This window comes from Bubalus kerabau, chromosome 6, assembly GCF_029407905.1.
Source record: "Bubalus kerabau isolate K-KA32 ecotype Philippines breed swamp buffalo chromosome 6, PCC_UOA_SB_1v2, whole genome shotgun sequence".
Lineage (NCBI taxonomy): Eukaryota > Metazoa > Chordata > Mammalia > Artiodactyla > Bovidae > Bubalus > Bubalus kerabau.
The window spans coordinates 10,518,920-10,541,441 of record NC_073629.1 but is presented as its reverse complement, the minus strand read 5'-3'; the positions used below and the strand labels follow the sequence as shown (position 1 = coordinate 10,541,441).

Sequence of the window (22,522 nt, the reverse complement as noted above, 5' to 3'; positions counted from 1 at the left end):
TATATAAAGAAAACAATAAAGTGCTTGCCAGTGGCTTATCTGACTACCTTATCTTTATGGTCAAGAAAATTCATTTGTGTTATGCTCCTTCTAGCAAAGAAGAAATACCAATTTGAGCTTGTAGTTTCTTCCCCACTTCCTGTATTTAGATTATCAAGCGCTAACACAACCCACGTCAGAGGGGGTCACCCACCCACCCCTGTGGCCTAGACGCTCTCCCTGCCATCCTAGCCCCTGACTCCCGTCTGCCGTGTACCCTCCTCCACGCCAGGCTGGGCCCCATGCTGCTCTGGACAGTTGCGCTCCTCTTCGGTAAGTCACCAAGTCCCAGTAGCCTCTCCTGGGCACCAAAGACTGTGTCGTTCCTAAGATGCAAAGTTCCTTATTTCACCTTTCCTAGTTCAAGTGGGTTTATGGCTAGAGCTTGAAACTAGTGTGTGCACATGGGTATGCTTGAGAGTGATGGAGGTGAGAGTGATGGAGGTGAGAGTGATGGGGATGAGAGTGATGGAGGTGAGAGTGATGGGGATGAGAGCGATGGGGATGAGAGCGATGGAGGTGAGAGTGATGGGGATGAGAGTGATGGAGATGAGAGTGATGGGGATGAGAGTGATGGAGGTAAGAGTTATGGAGATGAGAGTGATGGGAATGAGAGTGATGGAGGTGAGACTGATGGGAATGAGAGTGATGAAGATGAGAGTGATGGGGATGAGAGTGATGGAGGTGAGAGTGATGGGGATGAGAGCGATGGGGATGAGAGTGATGGGGATGAGAGTGATGGAGGTAAGAGTTATGGAGATGAGAGTGATGGGAATGAGAGTGATGGAGGTAAGAGTTATGGAGATGAGAGTGATGGGGATGAGAGTGATGGAGGTGAGAGTGATGGGGATGAGAGTGATGGAGATAAGAGTTATGGAGATGAGAGTGATGGGGATGAGAGTGATGGAGGTGAGACTGATGGAGGTGAGACTGATGGGGATGAGAGTGATGAGGATGAGGCCATTTGGGGAGCCTCAAGCTTTCCTACCCCATTTTCCTGGGTCCTTGGAAGGGCAACCATTTGATGTGTCAAAGCTAATTTAGGGAGCCAAAAAAATCACATGCTGAAGTCCAGTGACATTTTTCACCCTGTGAAATCAAGTTAAAATATCCATCAGGTCTATCTTGAAAGGAAAATAAAATCACAGAAGGAAAGGAGGCTGCTGGGGTGCAGAGGAATGATCAGGGAAGTGGACAAAAGGCAGTTCCACACATTTTGCTCAGCAAGCGGAACTAAACATGAGGTTTTACAAGGAGATGTATTTTTAAGAAGCCTCAGCCTTTTCTTGGAACCAGTCAACAATGACTGGGCTTCTTCCCTGGTCAAGAGGTTTATACCCTGAGTGTCCAAAGCCCTCTTCAAAATGGCCATTCTTATCCTGCCTACTTCCTCTCTCTGTTGGGGGAGGTTCTGATTTGGGTCTGAACAGCCCATGGGGACCCATGTTCTTGTTATTGTTGCTGTTGTTGAGTAGCTACATCGTGTCCCACCAGGCTCCTCTGTCCATGGGATTTCCAAGGCAACAATACTGGAGTGGGTTGCCATTTCCTTCTTCAGGGTATCTTCCCAACCCAGGGATCGAACCTGCATCTCCTGAATCCCTGCACTGGCAGGAAGATTCTTTACCACTGAGCCACCTGGGAAGCCCATGGGAACCTATGCTGCTGCTGCTGCTGCTAAGTCGCTTCAGTCGTGTCTGACTCTGTGCAACCCCATAGATGGCAGCCCACCAGGCTCTGCCATCCCTGGGATTCTCCAGGCAAGAACACTAGAGTGGGTTGCCATTTCCTTCTCCAATGCATATGAAGGTTCAAACCCATTCTTCTGAATCCATAGCTGTCTCCTTGACCCAATGGGGCCAGTCACACATGCCAGAAGGGACTGGTCTCCAGACAGAGGATTGGAGTGGGGATGGGTTACTCGGCTCCTCTAGATTCAGCTCAGTCTCAGCCATTGTCAGATGCTACACTCGAAAGGAATGAGTCTGGGCACGTAGATCACTTCGCTTCACAGTTTCTGAGTTGACTTGGTTTTTGTTTTAAGCTTGGTCCCAGAAGTTTGTTTTCATTGAACCAGAAAAGCAAAATGTGTTAGTCAGTCAGTCATGTCTGACTCTGCAACCCAGTGGACTGTAGCCCGCTAGGCTCCTCTGTCCATGAAATTCTCCAGGCAAGAATACTGGAGTGGATAACTATTTCCTTCTTCGTGGGATCTTCCTCACCCAGGGACTAAATCCAGAATCTGCATTGCAGGCAGATTCTTTACTGTCTGAGCCACCAGGGAAGCCCTGAAAAGCAAAAGCATTCCTAAAAACACCCCCTTCCTGAGTAGAGTTTGTGGGAATTTAGCCTCTGAGAAGAAAATACTCGTTGCACTCAGGGCTCTTCCTTCCCCAACATCACCATGTTGCCCTGTGTGTTCTATGAATGGTCATTTGGACAAGTGAGAAGGTCAGTGCTCACATTAGGGCAGGGACAGGATGGCCTCGGGCCTGGATATGCTCCAGATGGGAGATTCTTAAGGGCACATCCCTTCCTTGGAAAGGAATAGAGTTCTTGGACTTGACTAGATAAAAATCTAAGAGCTTCCCGGCGTGTAGCCCAGGATCTGGATGGGGGAAAGCAAAGGAGGAGGGGTGGAAAGTCAGTAACTGGCTGAATAATTGGATGGCATATGGGAAACCCAGGCAAGACTGAGTCACATCTGATGCTCAGGATCCCAGAAAGCCAGCCTGAGATTTGGACGCCCTGTCTGAAAGAGTCAGAACGAAGTTACTGTAAGGGTAAAGCTGCTATTTCCTTTCAAGTGCTATTTCCTCTCAGATGTGGCCAGAGAGACAGAGGAGAAAAAAAAAAAAAACATTAAATGTACGGTACGTGCATTATCTCATATAACCTTCAGAGTCGTTATAGGGGAGGATTTAATTTTTATCCCTATGAAGCAGTTGGGGAAACTGAGGTTCAGAAATGTTAAGAAACTTGCCTGGAATTACCCTGCTAACAAGCAAAACAGAGATGCAAACCCAATTCATTTTGTCAAACCCTGTGCTTTCTCTGTTCTATCTCACTACCTCTAGTCCGGATGTAGTTGGATTTTAATCAGGTAAAACTAGAAATTATATTCATTTAAAGTACATGGCAGGACATGGTCACATGACAAATGGTACCTGTCGTTAGTATTGGCTATCACAGATTCTAGAGGCTAGAAGCCCTGACACTGAACACGCTGGTCATGGCTGTATAACAGATGTATTTGGGCTTCCCTTGTGGCCCAGATGGTAAAGAATCTGTCTGCAACGCAGAAGACCTGAGTTCAATCCCTGGGTCGGGAAGACCCCCTGGAGAAGGAAATGGCAACCCCCTTCGGTATTCTTGCCTGGAGAATTCTATGGACAGAGGAACCTGGCAAGCCCCAGTCCATGGGATTACAGAGTCGGACACAACTGAGTGATTAACACACAGTATGATGTATTTAAAATTTAGGCGATGAACCTTGATCTTCCTCTGAGCTGTGCATCGGCCAGCTTCAGTCCTCGTACTGGAACCCACCCCCATACACACACAGCATCCGTGACACACAGCCCTCCCGGTGCACGGCTGCCAACCCTTGGCAGAGTAGCATGTTGCAGTGTGGTAGAGATTTACTGTGATGTAGTCGGAGAAGGAAATGGCAACCCACTCCAGTATTCTTCCCTGGAGAATCCCAGGGACGGGGGAGCCTGGTGGGCTACAGTCCATGGGGTCGCTGAGAGTCGGACGTGACTGAAGCAACTTAGCAGCAGCAGCAGCAGCAGGTCCTCGTGCGGAGCTGAAACCTGCCTCTCTGATCTAACTAGTTTCACTTCTGCCCTATGAGGGCTTCCCAGGTCACGCTAGTGGTAAAGACCCTGCCTTAGTCCATCAGGTATTCGAAGGCCACTGACTATCCCTACTCTGTCTCATCATTCTCAGATAAACATCTCCCAATTCCTCTAGTAGGAAAAGGTTTCTAGGCCCTGTTCGTCGCCCTGGTCTGCTCGGTCCTGCTAAGCTTTGTCAGTGGGTCAGGAGCTGGGCTTTCTTATCCCTTCCAAAGTGGCCCAGTGAGTGCAGAGCTCACTGGGGCTGTGACCTCAGCCATCCAGGACTCCACAGCTTTACAGTAGCTCTTGGTTTCACATCACACTGTCACCTCATCTTCAGCCTCTACTGGACTGAAACCCTCGGGTTCTCGTCATAGGAACTGCTGAAAGCAGGTGTCATTTACTCTGTTTGTCCCCAGATGGTGGCCGTTTTGATTAGACACAGTGGTTCTGCAATCGCAACCCCGAGGCCTTGCAGTGCCCTGGAGAGCAAGTCATTGGGATCTGGGGCGCAAGCTCATTTGAAGCATCTATGCTCGCTGGAGCCTACCCTCTTGTTATAGGCATCAGTCACCTCAGCCTTGTTTGTTCATCACTTTGTAGCTGCAAAACTGTTTACTGGTAGGGAAGAGAAAGGATGGGGAGGCATCACTGCCCAGTGAGGTCTTAGTCACTCTGAGGTCAGGCCTTCTTTCTGCTTTCAGCTAATGTAGAAGCCACCTCCTCAGGCGGGGGGTCAGCATAATCTATATAACTGCTCTGTAAGGAAAAAATGACTTATTGTTACCAAAAGGTATGCATGGCGGGGTCTGGCTGATTGCCACTCAAAAGCCAATAAGCAGGCCAGGTTGGTGGAAAGGAAAGTGCTTTATTTCAGATGTCAGCAACTGTGGGAGAGGGTGGCAGACATCTGTCCAAAGGCTGACTCCCCCTCTGACAAGCAGCGGGTGAGAGCTTTTGTAGACAGAGCTGGGGGTGGGGGGCTACATGCAGAAAGAGCACAGTCATCCCTGACAGTCATCTTCAAATTGGTCATCAGTGGTCTGACTGGCATCATCTTGGTTGTTTTAGGTACTGTTAATCTTCAGTTTGGGGGTCCATTTTTTCCCATTTCTTTGCAGTCAGTTCTTGAAATTGTGGCAGCTCATGTCCTGGACACAGTCTGGTCATCATGTAGTTAATTTCTCCACCTGGGGTTTTGGTATCTATAAGACAGCTCACATTATATGGCTCAGAATATTATCTATAGCCCTTGAGACAGAACTAAAGGTCCTTGACTATGCCTAATGACTACATTATTATTATTTGGTCCCCTTTGAATGTTTTCCTTTGTTTCAGCATTTCTCACTTCTCTGACTAAGCTTATTCTTTGACTAAGGTTTTCCAGAGGCAAATGGCTAGCAGAGAAGCTGGTGGGGGGAGGGGCAAGGACCATACGGTCCTGCTCCATTTCATTGTCATTTCCACTATACAGACAGAGCCAGGAATTTGAGGCTCTTGAACTTTAAACAACCTGTGCAAGTTCCCATAGAAAGGGATGGACTCATGGAATCAGTCTACGTCATCTGGTTCCCACTACACGAAGATCACAGAAGATGCACTTAGATTGGAGGCAGGGAAAGAGGAAGGGATGGGCTCATAATCTTATACACCCTGAGAACCTGCGGGGAAGCTGACCTGAGCTGAGTAGGTAGAGAATATGTCCCAAATCATGTGGACAGCAAGCATGATAGCCTGTGAATGAACACGGCAGATCTGCTGAGGGGATCTCAGCACCCACCCTTCCCAAGACCATTCTTGCATTTCTCAGGATTCTGCACAGCACCCAGCAAAGAAAGGCACAAGTAAATGTCTGGGGACCAGCTGGACCGACTGCACTCAGCCCTACATCATTCATTCTTTTGCCTCTTGCCCCAAAGCCCAGAATATGCTCCACTGCTTTATATCCAACTCTGTCCCTCAGTTTAGGGTCTCCCATCCCTTAGGCTGATCACACCTGCCTAACCTCATCTGTCATCCTTTTGTGGTTTGGCCTCTCTTTCCAGGCCACCTGGGCTTCCCTGGTGGTTCAAATGGTAAAGAATCTGCCTGCAATGGAAGAGACCTGAATTTGACCCTTGAGTCGGGAAGATCCCCTGGAGAAGGAAATGGCTACCCGCCCCAGTATTCTTGCCTGGAGAATCCCATGGCCACTGGTGCCTGGCAGGCTATAGTCCATGGGGTCACCAAAAGTCAGATATGACTAAGCAACTAACACTTTCACTTTCCTGTCCACTCACTCTCCTCAAACACTCGTTCTTCTAGAAGCATTAGTGCGATGCGTACCAGATGCAACACGCTGTGACTGCTGGCCTGGTGATAGTTCTCTCACGCGTCCAAGCTGCCTGTCCATGCCCCACAATCGTTTAATGACTACTCCTCCAGGGACGCCTCACCTCCTTCCTGTGATCACACCCATACACTCTATTCTCACCTCCTTCCTATGATCACTTCCATATACTCTATTCCCCAGAGCTCTGTGGGCAGATGGGCCACAAGAATTCGGTCCTGCTTTGCTGAGTTCTTCTGTGCATGTAAATAGGCCCCTTAGGCACAATAGTGTAGGAATCTAGTCCTGTGTCTTCTACTTTTTGTTCCCGTCCCTGCTCGAGTGGGAGAAGCATTCGTGCAACTATTTAGTATATAGTATATGCTTATTGAACACAGACCATGGTCCAGGCACGGGCCCTAGGTGTAGGTAACATGGCAGTGAACTAGACAGGCAGAGGACCTGCTCTCATGGAGCTTAAGTTCCACACAGAGGGAGGGAGACAGGTGATTACAAGTAGGCAATTTAATGGTAAGGTAATTTTAAATGATGATAAGTGCTCTGATGGTAACACAATAGGGTATTAGGATAATTGTGCTAAGTTGCTTCAGTCATGTCCAACTCTTTGCAACCGTATGGACTGTAGCCTGCCAGTCTCCTCTGTCCATGGGATTCTCCAGGCAAGAATACTGGAGTTGCCATTTCATCCTCTAGGGGATCGTCCCAACTCAGGGATTGAACCCGTGTCTCTTGCATCTCCTGCATTGGCAGGCAGGTTCTTTACCATGAGCACCACCTGGGGAAGCCCAGCAAGACCTGTCCCAGGAGGTAATATTTAAAATGAGATTGGGCAAAGAATTCCAGGCAGTAGGTCCACCATAAAAGTTGAGTGGCTGAGTGGCTGGGTGGCTGTTTGGTTAGATAGCTGGGTGGCTGGGTATTGAGTGGCTGGGTGGCTGTTTGGTTAGATAGGTGGGTGGCTGGGTATGTGAATGGTTGGGTGGCTTAGATAGTTATGTGCTTAGGGGGCTGGGTGGTTGACTGGTTGCATGAATGTTAGCATCTATTTGTAAGGTGACAGGCCCTCTCCTTGTCAGAAAGTTCTTTCTGCTACTTAATCTACCACATTTTTTCTCTTGCAGTTCCCTGTGTTGGGAAAATTGGTGAGTCTTGTCCATGTCTCTTTCATCTCCAAGGGTGTCTCTGGGCCAAAACTTAATAGATAGGCAAAATCAGGGCCATTGGGTCAATCCTAAAGGAAATCAACCCTGAATATCCACTGGAAGGACTGATGCTGAAGCTGAAGCTCTAATACTTTGGCCATCTGATGCGAAGAGCGGACTCATTGGTAAAGACCCTGATGCTGGGAAAGATTGAGAGCAGGAAGAGAGAGGGATGACAGAAAATGAGAGGGTTGGATGGCATCAGAAGCCTGGGAGTAATGATGAGTAATAGACTAGGAAGCCCTAAGAAGAGCCCCAGCACATCCTGCCTTCACCTGGTCCACCTGGATCCCTGGATCAGAAGAACTAATGATGCTCACAGTGTAGCTGAATGATGGACCTTGCTTCCTTGGCTGCTCGTTCTAGTATCACTGAGTATTGCTAGCAATGAGTTTGGACATGAGTTTGAACAGACTCCAGGAGATAGTGAAGGACAGGGAAGCCTGGCACACTGCAGGTCTATGCAGTTGCAAAGAGTCGGGCACGACTGAGAGACTGAACAACAACAACGTTGGGTCCCCAGCAACATCCTCAGAGCAGCTCCGGCCTAGATCTCTTCCTCGGGGGTCCACACCGGTGCCTAGGAAGAGGAGAAACCCAGGACCTCACTGTCTCAGGCTGTGATAGTCACAGGGTGACTTCAAGTTCCAGAAGAATGACTCTCGGCCTCCACCTGGCCCCCTTATAAGTCCAACGGCCTCCATTTCCTCCTGTCAGTGTGGCTCTGGAGCTCCTGCCATCCCCACTCATCAACATCGGGATTCGCTTCCATCCCACTCATGTTCAAGGAAGCAGACATCTTTGCCTGTGGGTCAGCCTTCTTTCTCCCCTGGCTACCTTTGCCCTCCTGCTCATCCTGTCCCACTGACCTCCATGGAGCTTCTGTCAAGTGGGTGAAAACTCTGACCTATGAAATCTTGACCTCTAGGGGCATGTTCTGTGATGCCCGAGAGGAAGACTCCAAACCAATATTTAGTGGTGCTAGAAAGAGCAGCCAAGGAAGCAAGGCCCATTATTCAGCTACGCTGTGAGCATCATTAGTTCTTGGGTGAGAATAAGAATCCAGGGGATCCAGGAGAACCAGACAAAGGTAGGATGTGCTGAGGCTCTTTTTAGGGCTCCCTATCTGATTACGCATCATTACTCTCAGGTTTCTGAGGTTGTCTGGGACCAGCGGTACCTGGTTAGCCAAAGACGTATGTCCCAGGGCCAGGCCAGTCTGGGATTGCCCTGGAAATGATGCTGGGTCCCCAGGAGCTCTTCTCTTGTCCACATCAGAGCATAAAAGGCATTTTAGAAAGGAGGACAGAGGTGGCAGATCCCACACTGTGATTGTGGTAGAGACAAACCTCACTGCTGGGAGTGCTGATGGAGGCTGGGCCTGGGGAAGCCCGATGAGGGAAGCAGTGGGGAGCGAGCCCAGGCCATGGCACATCCAACACCCACCCCTCCAGCTCCTCTCTGGTGGGGACGGGTGCACATACCATCCGAAGTGGACACTGCAGAAAGAGCTGCGCTGGGGTCACCAGGGGAGAAGAAACCAAACTAGGAGAATGGGGATCCAATCAGGAGGAACAAAGAACAATGGATGGAAGGAACGCAATTTGCCTCAAGCTTGCCAAGGTGGCAAAGTGCGTTGCAAAAGCAAACAAGGAGGGGAACTTCCCTGATGGCCCAGTGGTTAACACTCTGAGCTTCCACTGCAGAGGGAAGGGTTCCAACCCTGGTCATGTAGGAGGGAAAAAAATGGAGAGAAGAAGGGTAGGAGGGAAGGAGGCCAGAGAGAAGGCATGGAGAGAGAAGAGGAGGGAGGAGGAAAAGAGGGGAAGGGCAGAGGAAACAGAGGGGAAGGGGTGGAAGAAAGCAGAGGGCTGGCCCCGGTCTGGCATGATGACCTGGGGACAGTGACAGCTGCAAGGGTGCCATCCAGGAGCCTCCATCCCAGGAGTAGGGGGTGGGGGGCGGGGTGGGATTAGGCTGGGGAAGAGGGAGAAAATGGACTGAGGGGCCCACAGCTCCAGGGTGACCCTGCTCCTGCATCTTACAGTCTGGCTGAGCCCCCAAGCCCAGCCATACCTCGTGTTTGAGGGGGATATACTGATTCTGCGATGCCGGGGAAGGAAGAACGCGGTGCTGTCCCATGTGAAATTCTACAGAGATGGAAAATTCCTCCATTTCTCTAAGAAAAACCAGCCTCTCTTCCTGGGGACAGCAACAGCTAACAGCAGTGGCTGGTATAACTGCACTGGGCAGGTGAAATATCCCAGAAACATGGACTCATGGGACTCAGGGACTGTCATGGTTCAAGTCCAAGGTGAGTCACCACGTGGGGGGTGGGATGGTTAGGGTGCTGCTCAGGGGCCTGGTCTTAGAGGACAGCAGGGCTTGGAGCTGCACCCCTCTCTCTGGCTGCCCCTGCTGCTGGGTCAGTCGGCAGGGCCCTGAGATGCCCAAGATGCTGTCTGCATACCCTCCCCCACCATGGGACATGCTTGGAGTCAGGGAAGGAGGTGGAAGATGCCCTGGGCGGGCAGGGCGGGAAGAGCCCAGAAGCAACCCTGATGCTCACTGCCCCCTTGAGACCCTGAGCCAGACTCTTCCCCTCTAGGGACTAGGTGACCGCTAAGGCCCCTCCAGGTCTGGCTTTCTGGGACCCCAGAGGAGCTTGGGAGCATGGGCATTGTTTCAGGGTTTGTGGTTGGGATGAGCGGTGAGGTGCTGGGAGACGGTGACGGTATTTCCCGTGGGGTCTGGAGTGGGCTGAAGCTCAGACCTCAGCCTCCCCAGGCCTCACTGTCAAGACTCCCGTCCTGAGCCCCCAGCTGTCTCTCCCCAGAGCTGTTCCTGCCTCCCGTGCTGACAGCCCTCCCCTCTCACGAGCTCTGCGAGGGGAGCCCTGTGACCCTGAGATGCCAGACGAAGCTGCACAGTCAGAAGTCGGCCTTGCGGCTTCTCTTTTCCTTCCACAAGGAGGGCCGCACCCTGCAGAACAGGAGCTCCCGCCCAGAACTCCGCATCCCAGCAGCCAAAGAGGGAGACGCCGGGCTTTACTGGTGCAAGGCATCCCCTGAGAGTGGCCAGGTCCAGAAACGGAGCCCTCAGCTGGAGCTCAGGGTGTGGGGTGAGTGGGGGAGGGGAGACACTGCTTAGACTCCTGGGCTATGGGCAGTGGGGCCCCTGATTGTGTGGGGAGGGGTCCCTAAGGGAGGCGCCTGGGTAGTCCACTGACCTCCCAATTGTGTGCTCCCCAGCTCCCGTGTCCCGTCCTCTGCTCACCCTGAGACCCACCAGCCTAGCTGTGGGGGACGAGGTGGAGCTCCTCTGTGAGGTCCAGAGGGGCTCCCCTCCGATCCTGTACTCATTCCACCTCAATGGGGACATCCTGCGGAACCACGTGGCTCCCCATGGGGGACCCGCCTCCTGCCTCTTCCGGGTGATGTCAGAGCAGGATGCTGGGAACTACTCCTGCGAGGCTGGGAACCGTGTCTCCAGAGAGACAAGTGAGCCCGAGACACTCTTGGTGGATGGTAGGTCTTGTCCCCCAGCTGGGCTCTGAGCCCTCGACCTCACTGATCTGTGTTCCTCCTCCAGTGCCCGGCTCAATGCTGGGTACAAAGCAGGCACTGCATGACTGACTGAGCATGGACCCTGCTGGGAACATCTCCACTGAACCTGGTGGGGAAATAGTTAAGCCCACGGAGAGGGAGGGGACACCATGGAGGGGGTGCCACATGGTCAGCCATGGGATGCCCGTCCACGTTGACATCCTTTGGTCCTTCCCTCATTCCCGTTGCCTAGGCTTCTTCAGGCCAGGCGTTTCCCACTAATGCCAGCCACTCTGATTCTCCTGTGCTTGTCTGGGTGTGTTTATGAATTTCATCCTCAATGTTCATGGTCACCTCTACTCACCCCCCAGATCCTCAGGTCTTACCTGCCCCCACCAGTAGCAACTGGCTGGTCCCTTGGCTGCCTGCAAGCCTGCTTGCCATGATGGTCATTGCTGCTGCACTTCTCGGGTATTTCAGACCCTGGAGGAAAAACGGTTAGTAACTCTTTTCGGCCTTCTTAGTTACTGAATCCCTATGCCAGGCACAGTCCAGCCACTGGAAAGCCGAGTCTGATGGGACCAATTGCTTACTTCTGGTTACTGGTGGGGAGAGGGACTTTTCTTCACATGTCACACAAAGGGGCCCCCGGAGGGACAGTTACACCTTCCAGAACTCACACACACCCAGGAGTGTGTTGGTGCAGCCACACAAACACACTGCTGCACACTCAGGCATGAATAAGGCACAAACAGAGGAATTCTTACAAGCCCAACAAGATGTAGACCAGTGTCCTTCACATTTGAAAGACAGTCTATGGCTGTGAATATGAGAAACCCAAGGCCTCCAACTCTCTCCTTGAAGTCAGGGGAGCTCTGGTCTGCTTAGCAGGGGAGAAAGAGGGCATGAAAACTCCAGTGCACATGTGTGCTCACGCACACACACTTCTGTGCTATACTGGGCTCTGGGTGAGTATCCATGTATGTCAACTCAAGGAAGGAAGTGTGGTGGAGAGGACTGGGGAGTGGCCTGGTCCCAGTACCGCTATTTACTAATTCGGTGACCTTGGGCCAGTTCCCTCGAAGGTTCACTAAATGTCTCCCTCTAGGGATGTTGTAAGGTCTGAGATAATGAGGTAACATCTATCTCATGCCTAATGTATTGGCCTGGCATTGAGTGGGAGTGCAGCACGTTCTCATTCTAGTTTGAGCACATCACCTGGCGGGCTCCCAGGCTGCCTTTGCTCCTGCTATCCATTCTCCAGTTCCTCCAATCAGAGTCTTTGATAATAAAAAGTTTAGTTAAGTTTCAGATGAGATGTGAAACTATTCCATAAGATATTGTCTACCACATGCCCGCCTCCAACTTACATTTCAACAAGCCTCGTTTCTCTTAACAGCATTTAATAAGACTGAAATATGTACTCTTGAAATAAATCCCTCACGTTCTTTTGCGGAACAACAACAAAAATCAGATGAGAGTAATGCTATCGGCTATAGGGAGGATTCTATAGGGAGAAGGAGGTTGCCCTGATAGCTCAGTTGGTAAAGAATCTGCAAGCAATGCATGAGACCCCGGTTCGATTTCTGGGTCAGGAAGATCCCCTGGAGAAGGGATAGGCTACCCACTCCAGTATTCTAGGGCTTCCCTTGTGGTTCAGCTGGTAAAGAATCCGCCTGCAATGTGGGAGACCTGGGTTTGATCCCTGGGTTGGGAAGATCCCTGGAGAAGGGAAAGGCTACCCACTCCAGTATTCTGGCCTGGAGAATTCCATGGACAGTATAGTCCCTGGGGTCACAAAGAGTGGGACACGACTGAGCAACTTTCCCTTTCTATAGGGAGAAAGAAGTGAAAATAATTAGATAAATGGGATTTCTACGTAATCTATGGGTTTTGAAATTCAAGACTCTTCTCCTGTTCCTGTCTTGGTCATGATAATTAAGCATGAATGTTGGCTTTCAAAGCAATCACCTTGGGTGGCTCCAAGTTATTCCAATTTTAACCTTTGTTTGCCTGAAGCCATGTTGAAGGGAATGGTTCCCAGCGCCAAAGCTATTTGGTGCCAGTTTATTCCTAGGGCACCTACAGTGGTTCAAATCAACCTATTTCTTCCTCCCCCAGGGACATTTTTATTTTCCACTTGCCAAGGGCGAAAGTAATTGGTGTCATAGACCTTCAGCTAGATTTGCTTATTCAAGTATGCGGCCCCCTCTGTTAAGGAATTTGTGATGAGTTTTCTGGGAGCTAAGCCAGCCTGCTCTTTGAGGAAGACCACCCCATCCTACAGTTTCAAGAATTCCTCCCTGACCACAGCCAGGGTACCTGAAGGTATCTCTCCCCACCCCCAGCCCCACCACCTCACCAGGCACCCCAGTTAGAGCTTAAGTTAGCCTCCAGCTTCCTCTCCCCTTCTTAATTTAGCAGCCTTTGTCCATCTAACTTCTCATCTCTGTTTTCCTTTAGTCTTGAGTCTAGAGTCCATGCAGTCAGGCCAGGGTTGCTTTAAGGTACCAGGGGGGTTCCCTGGTAGCCTAGCTGGTAAAGAATCTGCCTGCTGTGCAGGAGACTCTGGTTCGATTCCTGGGTCAGGAACATCCCTGAAGCAGGGATAGGCTACCCACTCCAGTATTCATGGGCTTCCCTGGTGGCTCAGATGATAAAGAATCTGCCTGCAACGTGGGAGACCTGGGTTGGAGACCTTTGATTCCTGGGTTGGGAAGATGTCCTGGAGGAGGTATGGCAACTCACTCCCATATTCTTGCCTGGAGAAGCCCAGTGGACAGAGGAGCCTGGCGGGCCACAGTCCATGGGACTGCAAAGAGTTGGACACCACAGAGCAACTAAGGACCGTGCAGTTGGAGAGACACGGAGGCAGGCCCAGAGTTAGATGGGGAGGCACAGGAGCAGGGACCGTGAACTGATGGCCTGTGAGTTCTGCTCTCCCCACACCTGCATAAAACCTCCTTCCCTGGCCTGGCCTCAGTAACATGGCTGTTCCTACCCACTCACCTCTGGGTCAAAGCATTAAAGGCAAAGCCACACACCACAGTCTTCTCCCTCCCAGCCCCAAACAAGATGGTGCAGGAGCAGTCACTGGTGAAAGATCTTCAAGAAGAAGATGTCTTTCACATGGGACAAAGGGACATCCCTCTTCATGTGGAGACTCTGCCTCCCCACTGATTCCCACCCCCCTACCCACCCCCACTGTCAGCCTGTGAGCACCTGGACTCCAGTTCAAAAGAAACTTGTCTCTCATGAAAATAAGACTCCCAGTGGAGGTCTTACCACTTCAGAATCTCATGGGCACAAACCCTTCTTTAGAATGTCACTCAGAAAACCAGCTTCAGGCCAAATTCCCCAGTTACCCAAGAAACACTGTCCAACAACTTTTTTCTCCATGCTCGACTTTCCAAGATCCTTAATCATTTGCAGACAGCATATTCATTCCTCAAGAAATGAAAACACTCCACAGAGTGTATCTCTGAAGGCAAGCTTCAAAGCGTTTTGACCAAGGACGGAATCACTAGGACTAGGCTGTGGTCATACAGGGGGTCTGCTTCAAAGTAGCGCTTACATAAGTGTCCAAGTTCTGGCTGTTTTTTTAAGTGTTCATTTTACTTCCTGTTGTCACGCCTCCCATAAAACACAGTTCCATCAAATTCACAGAGCTCTTTGGGAATGAAAACTCAGAATCACAGCCTTGACAGATGAGCATCAGGGAATGTTTAATAATCAGGGGCCTCTCTGAGTCTCCACAAATGCCCTCTTCGTTTTACAGGAGGAGCCATGTTCAAAGGCGCTACCTGATGACTCTGATGCTTTCTTGCTATTAGAGCTGATGAATATTTCTTGGACACCGGGCATGAACTGGGTGTTCTCAAATACACCCGTGACCCAATTCCCATCCCAGGACATAATTTTTAAAGTTCTGGAAACGCCTGCTATCGCAGAGGCAGCAGGCTAATGGAGAAAACGCATACACACTGGATTAAGATTCTGTCTCCACCCGCTTTCTGTGTGACCTTGAAGAAGTCACCTCTCCCAACCAGTCACCTCATTTTAAAAAATGGAAATCATAGGATTAACCTTTGCAAAGTGGTTGTGAAAAATGTCAGACAGCAAAGAATTAGGAAGGGGGCCCTTTTTGACATCCGGCTCTCTGCTGGCCCCTGGGTGAGGAGCTTTGCTATTAAGAAGACGTTGCATTTGAATTCCCTGGTCCTGGGGTGTTTCTGGCACGTGGTGTGTTGTCAAAATTATTAGCTTTCCTCCTTCTGAAAAGCGGCCTGACTTGTGGATCTGCACTGTTTCAACGCAAGGGTGTAACCCATCTTTTCTGACCCTGCTTCCTCCAGTTTGTGATTCCTATGGAGCCATCCTATTCATTAGAGTTTTTTTTTTTTTTTTTTTTTTTTTCAAAAGAAACATCCCATAAAAATCAACCGTGTCCAGACCTGTTGATTAACAATCATCAGCAAACCCGACTCAGACCTCCAGCAACCCACTGTTGTGTTAGTCGCTCGGTTGCGTCTGTTTCTTTGCTACCCTATGGACTGTACCCCGCCAGGCTCCTCTGTCCATGGGATTCTCCAGGCAAGAATACCAGAGTGGGTTGCTGTGCCCTCCTCCAGGGGAATCTTTCCCACCTGCAATCAAACCCGGGTCTCCTGCACTGCAGACAGACTCTACCATCTGAGCCACTAGGGAAGACCAGCAACCTCCACTGACATTTTTTTTAATTTAATTTTTAAATATTTTATACAATTTTTAAAGGTAATTTTACACAATTTGTAAAGGTAAACTGACTGTCTTACTCTCAGTCTCTCTGCACCCTCTGTCTAGTCTGCTCTCTGAGGGCGCTCAGTGAATCATACCCTTGCATCTCCTAGGGCCCCTTCCACCCCGGAATTTACCCTCAGCCCCAAGTGAAGAGCAGCACCCACTGTATGTCAACGGTAAGGACTTGCATCAGGACCAGCGTCTGTCCATAAAGGCAAAGAAGGGTCTTGCCAGGGGAGTTGGGAAACAGAAGGCCTCATGAGCCTGAGTCTCGGGAATCAGTCATTTGGGGAAGAAAGCAGGAGGCTTCCGGGGAGAGCTTGAGGAGCAAGGGCATGGAACTGGTGGTGGGAGAGGGAAGCAGGAAGGGATCCCAGCCCCCAGAGGGGAGGTTTAGACCAACGATTACCAGGTTATGTCCCAGGGGCCAAATCTGGTCCACCAAGTATTTTTGCAAGGAACATTGTGTATGTACTGTGTATGGCTGCTTTCACACCACAGAGCTGGGGTTTGCAAAAACTAAAATATTCACTACCTTTCTTTATGAAAAAAACCCCAAACCAACCTCTAGTTTGAACAACATCAGGGCTGGGGAAACTGCTAGAACCTGCGTCAGGGAGCACAGTCCTCCTGCCAAGATGGATATCTCACATTAATAACCACTTCCCACTGCCAGTTATCAGCATAACAGCCCCTGACTGGCTTCCTTCCATAAGCGTCCTCAGAACACTTAGGTCTCGAGGTGGGAGAGCAGGTGGGTCCTAGTTAAGTCGCATTCCTTCTTTCAGTTTATCACCAGAATGAAAACAACGAAGGAGTTATCTACTCTGAGATTCACACAATCACAATCCCAAGGGAGCATGAAGGTAAGTGATCTCTGACCAACCTTGACATCTTTGTTCATGTAAAGGGGAAGTCTGGGGCCTAGTGTGAGGTATCACTACCACCATCACCACCCTGACCACCATCATCGTAATTACTGGCACTGTGACCACCACCACCATCTCCTCCTTCACGACTTCACGACCACCATCACCACGAACACAGGTGTGTCGAAAGTTCAGTTCAGTTGTTCAGTTGTGTCCGACTCTTTGCAACACCATGGACTGCAGCACACCAGGCTGCCCTGTCCATCACCAACTCCTGGAGCTTGTTCAAACTCTTGTCCATTGAGTCACTGATGCCATCTCATCCTCTGTTGTCCCCTTCTCCTCCTGCCTTCAATCTTTCCCAGCATCAGAGTCTTTTCAAAGGAGTCAGTTCTTCACATCAGGTGGCAAAGTATTGGAGCTTCAGCTTCAGCATCAGGCATTCCAATGAATATTCAGGACTGATTTCCTTTAGGATGGACTGGTTGGATCTCCTCGAAGTCCGAGGGACTCTCAAGAGTCTTCTCCAACACCACAGTCCAAAAGCATCACTTCTTCGGTGCTCAGCTTTCTTTATGGTCCAACTCTCACATCCATACACGACTACTGAAAAAAACATAGCTTTGACTAGACAGACCTTTGTTGGCAAAGTAATGTCTCCACTTTTTAATATGCTATCTAGGTTTCCCATAGCTTTTCTTCCAAGGAGCAAGCATCATTTAATTTCATGGCTGCAGTCACCATCTGCAGTGATTTTGGAACCCAAGAAATAAAGTCTGTCACTGTTTCCATTGTTTCCCCATCTATTTGCCATGAAGTGATGGGACCAGATGCCATGTTCTCAGTTCTTTGAATGTTGAGTTTTAAGCCAGCTTTTTCACGCTCCTCTTTCACTTTCATCAAGAGATTCTTTAGTTCTTCTTTGCTTTCTGCCATAAGAGCGGTGTCATCCACATATCTGAAGTTATTGCTATTTCTCCCAGAAATCATTCCAGCTTGAGCTTCATCCAGCCCAGCATTTCACATAATGTACTCTGCATATAAGTTAAAAGCAAGGTGACAATATACAGCCTTGACATACTCCTTTCCAATTTGGAAGCAGTCCATTGTTCCATGTCCAGTTCTAACTATTGCTTCTTGACCTGCATACAGATTTCTCAGGAGGCAGGGCAGGTGGTCTGGCATTCCCATCTCTTTGAGAATTTTCCACAGTTTGTTGTGATCCACACAGTCAAAGGCTTTGGCATAGTCAATAAAGCAGAAGTAGATGTTTTTCTGGAACTCTCTTGCTTTTTCGAGGATCCAACAGATGTTATCAATTTGATCTCTGGTTCCTCTTCCTTTTCTAAATCCATCTTGAACTTCTGGAAGTTCTTGGTTCATGAACTGTTGAAGCATTTTGAGCATTGGAGAATTTTGAGCGTTACTTTGCTAGCGTGTGAGATGAGTGCAATTTTGCAGTAGTTTGAACATTCTTTGGCATTGCCTTTCTTTGGGATTAGACTGAAAATTGCCTTTTCCAGTCCTGTGTCCACGGCTGAGTTTTCCAAATTTGCTGGCATATTGAGTGCAGCACTTTCACAGCATCATCTTTTAAAACTTGAAATACCTCAGTTGGATTTCATCACCTCCACTAACTTGTTTGTAGTGATGTTTCCTAAGGCCCACTTGACTTCGGAATCCAGGATGTCTGGCTCTAGGTGAATGGTCACACAGTTGTGGTTATCTGGGTCATTAAGATCTTTTTGTATAGTTCTTCTGTGTATTCTTATGACCTCTTCTTAATATCTTCTGCTTCTGTTAGGTCCATACCATTTCTGTCCTTTATTGCACCCATCTTTGCATGAAATGTTCCCTTGGTATCTCTAATTTTCTTGAAGAGATCTCTAGTGTTTCCCATTCTATTGTTTTCTTCTATTTCTTTGCAATGATCACTGAGGAAGGCTTTCTTATCTCTTCTTGCTATTCTTTGGAACTCTGCATTCAGATGGGTGTATCTTTCCTTTTCTCCTTTGCCTTTAGCTTCTCTTCTTTTCTCAGCTCTTTGTAAGGCCTCCTCAGACAACCTTTTTGCATTTCTTTTTCTTGGGGATCATCCTGATCACTGCCTCCTGTACAATGTCCCGAACCTCTGTCCAAAGTTCTTCAGGCACTCTGCCAGATCTCACCATCATAAACATCATCTCCACCACACCTTCACTGTGACCATCCCAACTAGGGAGGTGGTTTGTGTTTGTTTGTTTGCCCTTTTCTGAGCACTGTGGAGGAACAAAGGAAAAAGAATGATAGTTTGTCTCTGCCCCCAAGTATAAGTCTAAACAGGACAGTCCCAGCTCTAAGATGGAGCCAAAAAGACCAGGAACCGCAGCCACAGATACAACAGTGAGGCTGGCAGAACGGGGAGAGCTAGTCCTCTCTCAAACAGACAAACAGGCACCATGGAATTGTGGGAAAGTGTGGGTTTCTGCATCAGTCAGAATTGAGTTCAGAACTTGACTCTGTGTTCTGTGTGACTGTGAGAAAGTTACATAAACTCTCCAAGCCCAGTCTATAACATGCAGATAATGCCTGCATGTGTGCGTGCTAAGTCGCTTCAGTCATGCCCAGCTCTTTGAGATCCTATGAACTGAAGCCCATTAGACTCCTCTGTCCATGGAATTCTCCAGGCAAGAATACTGGAGTGGGTTGTCATGCCCTCCTGCAGGAGATCTTCCCCACCCAGGGATCAAACCTGATCTCCTGTGGCTCCTGCATTGCAGGCAGATTCTTTACTGCTGCATCATCAGGGAAGCCCAGATAATGGCTACTTTGTAAAATTATTATGAATGACTAGGAATAGAACCTGGGTTGTAGAAACCACAAAGTTTGTCTGGTATACAATAGGTGTTCAAAAACAGGGAGCTTTCTTTTATGTCTCACCTGTACAGAAACTTCAATTCCTGGTCTATAAAATGGGTCTGAATCAGCCTAGGGGCTCTGCTTCCCCACCGCCACATTTCTCCCACATTAGGGAAAGTGGACAGCCAAGAGTCTTTTGGACACAGGGCTCTTCCCTCAAGACCTGACCAGTTGTGCTCATAACATGGCCAGGCAGATGGGAAGCCCACGTGGGCACAGTTCCTTCCTGTGAAGAGTCACAGCGAGGACTTAAACATAAGAAGAAGAAAAAAAGAAGTCAACCACAGACTATATGGTTTTCACGAGCAAAATAAGGGAAATGAGGAAATGGGAGCCTTTAATCCTTGCAGACAACAAAGATGAAGGCAGGGGTGGGGGTGGAGGTGGTCTGTTTCCAACTCGGACTCTGAACAGGCTTTACCTGATGGTGGGTGCAGGGATCTGAAACCCAGAGCAAAGAGAGCCCTTATGTTCCAAGATGCTGGAATTTTTGTCAGTGGGAGAATGCTTCACATTCTCTAAGATTCAATATTCTTATTCTTGCCTGGAGAACCCCATGGACAGAGGAGCCTGGAAGGACATGGTCCATAGGGTCGCAAACAGTCAGATACGACTGAAGTGATTCAGCACAGACCACTTCTTATGGAAGTGACTGTGGAGAGTTATTCACCTCGCTGAGCCTTGGAATCAATACCCCCTGCTATACAGGACTGATGTGAGATTAGATATGTAGAATTAGACCTCTGCTTGTTATATACTAGATAGACTAGATATATAATTCTCACACCTAAAAGGTTGCTCCATGCAGAACAGGTGTCTAATGGAGGAGTTATTCTAAAAGTATCTTGGAGACCTTTGTCTCCCCTGCTTCTCACTAGAATCCTATGAGGCAGTCACCGTCATCACCACCTCCCTGTCCTGGTTGAAGCAGCTGAGGCTTAGAGGCCAAGTCAGTGGCGTCAAGTTGCCCAGCTGGGGTCTCCTGACTCCACCTGTTTTCAGATTGAGGGCAAGAGGCCCTGAGAAGTAACAGGGGAGCAGCCCAGACCCTGCCAGTCCGTGTTCTCTAGAGGAAGGCGCCAGCAAGGACGTGGGAAGGGGACACCCTGTGAGCTCAGCACCCTAACCTGAACGCTGCTCTTCCCCACAGCCAGGCCTGCCCAGCCAGCCCAGCAGGAAAAGGTGAGATGGGACTCCTGCTCTTTTCTCCTCCTCTGTGTGACATCAGCTCCCTTACCCTGACCCCACTCTCCCACAGGACATTTCTGTCATCTATGCTGAGGTGAAACACCCGCAGCTCAGCAAGGATCCAGACAAGGGGCTGAATAGAAGAAGCACGATCCACTGAGTTCCTGCTAGTGAATACAAGGAGGCCCTCTGCTAGCAACGGCATCCCCCCACCCCCAACACACACACCTCCACAGCCCCCAGTGCTCCCAGGAGGCCAAGCAACCCCAGCCTCTTCTGTGGCTTCCAGTTCCCCAACCTAGCAGCAATACCCCCATTTGCGGAGCGCATGAGAAAACTCCTGTTATCCCTTAGTGTTCAAAAAGATACATGGTTGCAGATCTATTTGTTAATAAAGGTGTATCAATTCATTTCATATTGTCCATCAGTGGCGATCATTTGGGCTGCCTGATTATTTGGTCTGGTTTATTCAAGGAGATTGGACTCCGTGAACCGGCCTGGTAATGAGAGTTTGGGAGGGTGAGGAAGAGGAAGGACCAGGGGAGGGAAAAGGAGTGGAGTCTCAATGCAGTCCACAACCAGAGTGTTCAATGAAGGTTGCTGTTGTTCAGTTGCTAAGTCACGTCCAACTCTTTCCAACCCCATGAACTGCAGCATGCCAGGCCTCCCTGCCCCTCACCATCTCCTGGAGTTTGCCCAAGTTCATGTCCATTGAATTGGTGTCAATGATCAAAGTGAACATGTTAGTTACTTGGTCGTGTCTGACCTGCAACCCAATGAACTGTAGCCCACCAGGCTCCTCTGTCCATGGAATTCTCTGGGCAAGAATACTGGAGTGGATTGCCATTTCCTTCTCCAGAGGATCTTCCTGACCCAGGGATGGAACCCAGGTCTCCTGCATTGCAAGCAAGTTCTTTATTATCTGAGCCACAAAGGAAGCAGGGTCAATGAAGGTTAGTTATTAATATATATTTGCTCTGTGAGCCCATGCCCTGGAATCACAGAGAGTGGGGTCCAAGTTACCAGAACTGGCACCTTCCTCTCCTAGTAAGAAATTAATGCTCAGAGAACTCCTGGCCCCTCAGAGCTGCAAACTTCTATCATTTCCCCTCTAGTTTATTAGAAATGCAGACGCCCAGACCTGCTGAATCAGAATTGCATTTCAATAAGATCTCTAGGCGGACGATTTGCATGTACATGAAAGTTTTAAAAGCCCTGTCTACCTCCAAAATACATACTTGGTGGAAGTAAATCAGTCCGCTTGTCTTGGAGAGCTTAATTGCTTGCAGTTGTCCTTTGGGAGAAGACAGTGGTAGGGGAACCCAGGCTAGCCCTCTTTTCTCGCCTCTCTACTCCCTGTTCTCCCTTGCCTCCTCCCATCCCAGCCCTTCCTCTTTCCGGTTCTCTGTCTCTTTCATCGCCCATCCAGTGCACAGCCAGAATACACCAGGGCCCCCTCCCCTCTGCCCCTTGATTCTGCCAGCATCACTGGGAGTCACACACCATCCAGAAGCCAAGGGCTTTCACAGGTCCATCAGGAAGTAACCCTCCCCTGACCCTAATCCTTTACCCGGCCCTCTGTAAACGAGCCACCCACTTCTAAAAAGTCGAAACGTAGGTAAGACGGCTCATGAAGGGAACAGCGGTGATGGGGACTGGAAGGAGCCAGCCTTCCGGTCGTGCCCACAGACCACCTCCTTCCTGAGCTTTCATACCTCCCTGCCCTCTGCCCCACACCCACTCCTGGTCCACGAACTGGGGTCTGTCTGTGAATTGAATTTACCAGTCCAGGTAAGATAATAGAACAGTTGAAAACAAGAATTTAGGAACT

General features: G+C 49.4%; 1 protein-coding gene across 1 annotated transcript; it reads left to right on the top strand.

Annotated features, from left to right (window-relative positions):
• The first annotated feature begins 266 nt into the window (after window positions 1–266).
• Window positions 267–20,851, top strand: FCRL6 (Fc receptor like 6). The gene is made up of 10 exons (XM_055586679.1): window positions 267–312; window positions 7,332–7,352; window positions 9,460–9,726; window positions 10,249–10,533; window positions 10,664–10,939; window positions 11,329–11,454; window positions 15,847–15,912; window positions 16,525–16,602; window positions 20,382–20,452; window positions 20,762–20,851. Exons 1-10 carry the CDS (start codon window positions 282–284, stop codon window positions 20,849–20,851), a joined length of 1,311 nt encoding a protein of 436 aa, XP_055442654.1. The 5' UTR covers window positions 267–281.
• The last annotated feature ends 1,671 nt before the right edge of the window (window positions 20,852–22,522 follow it).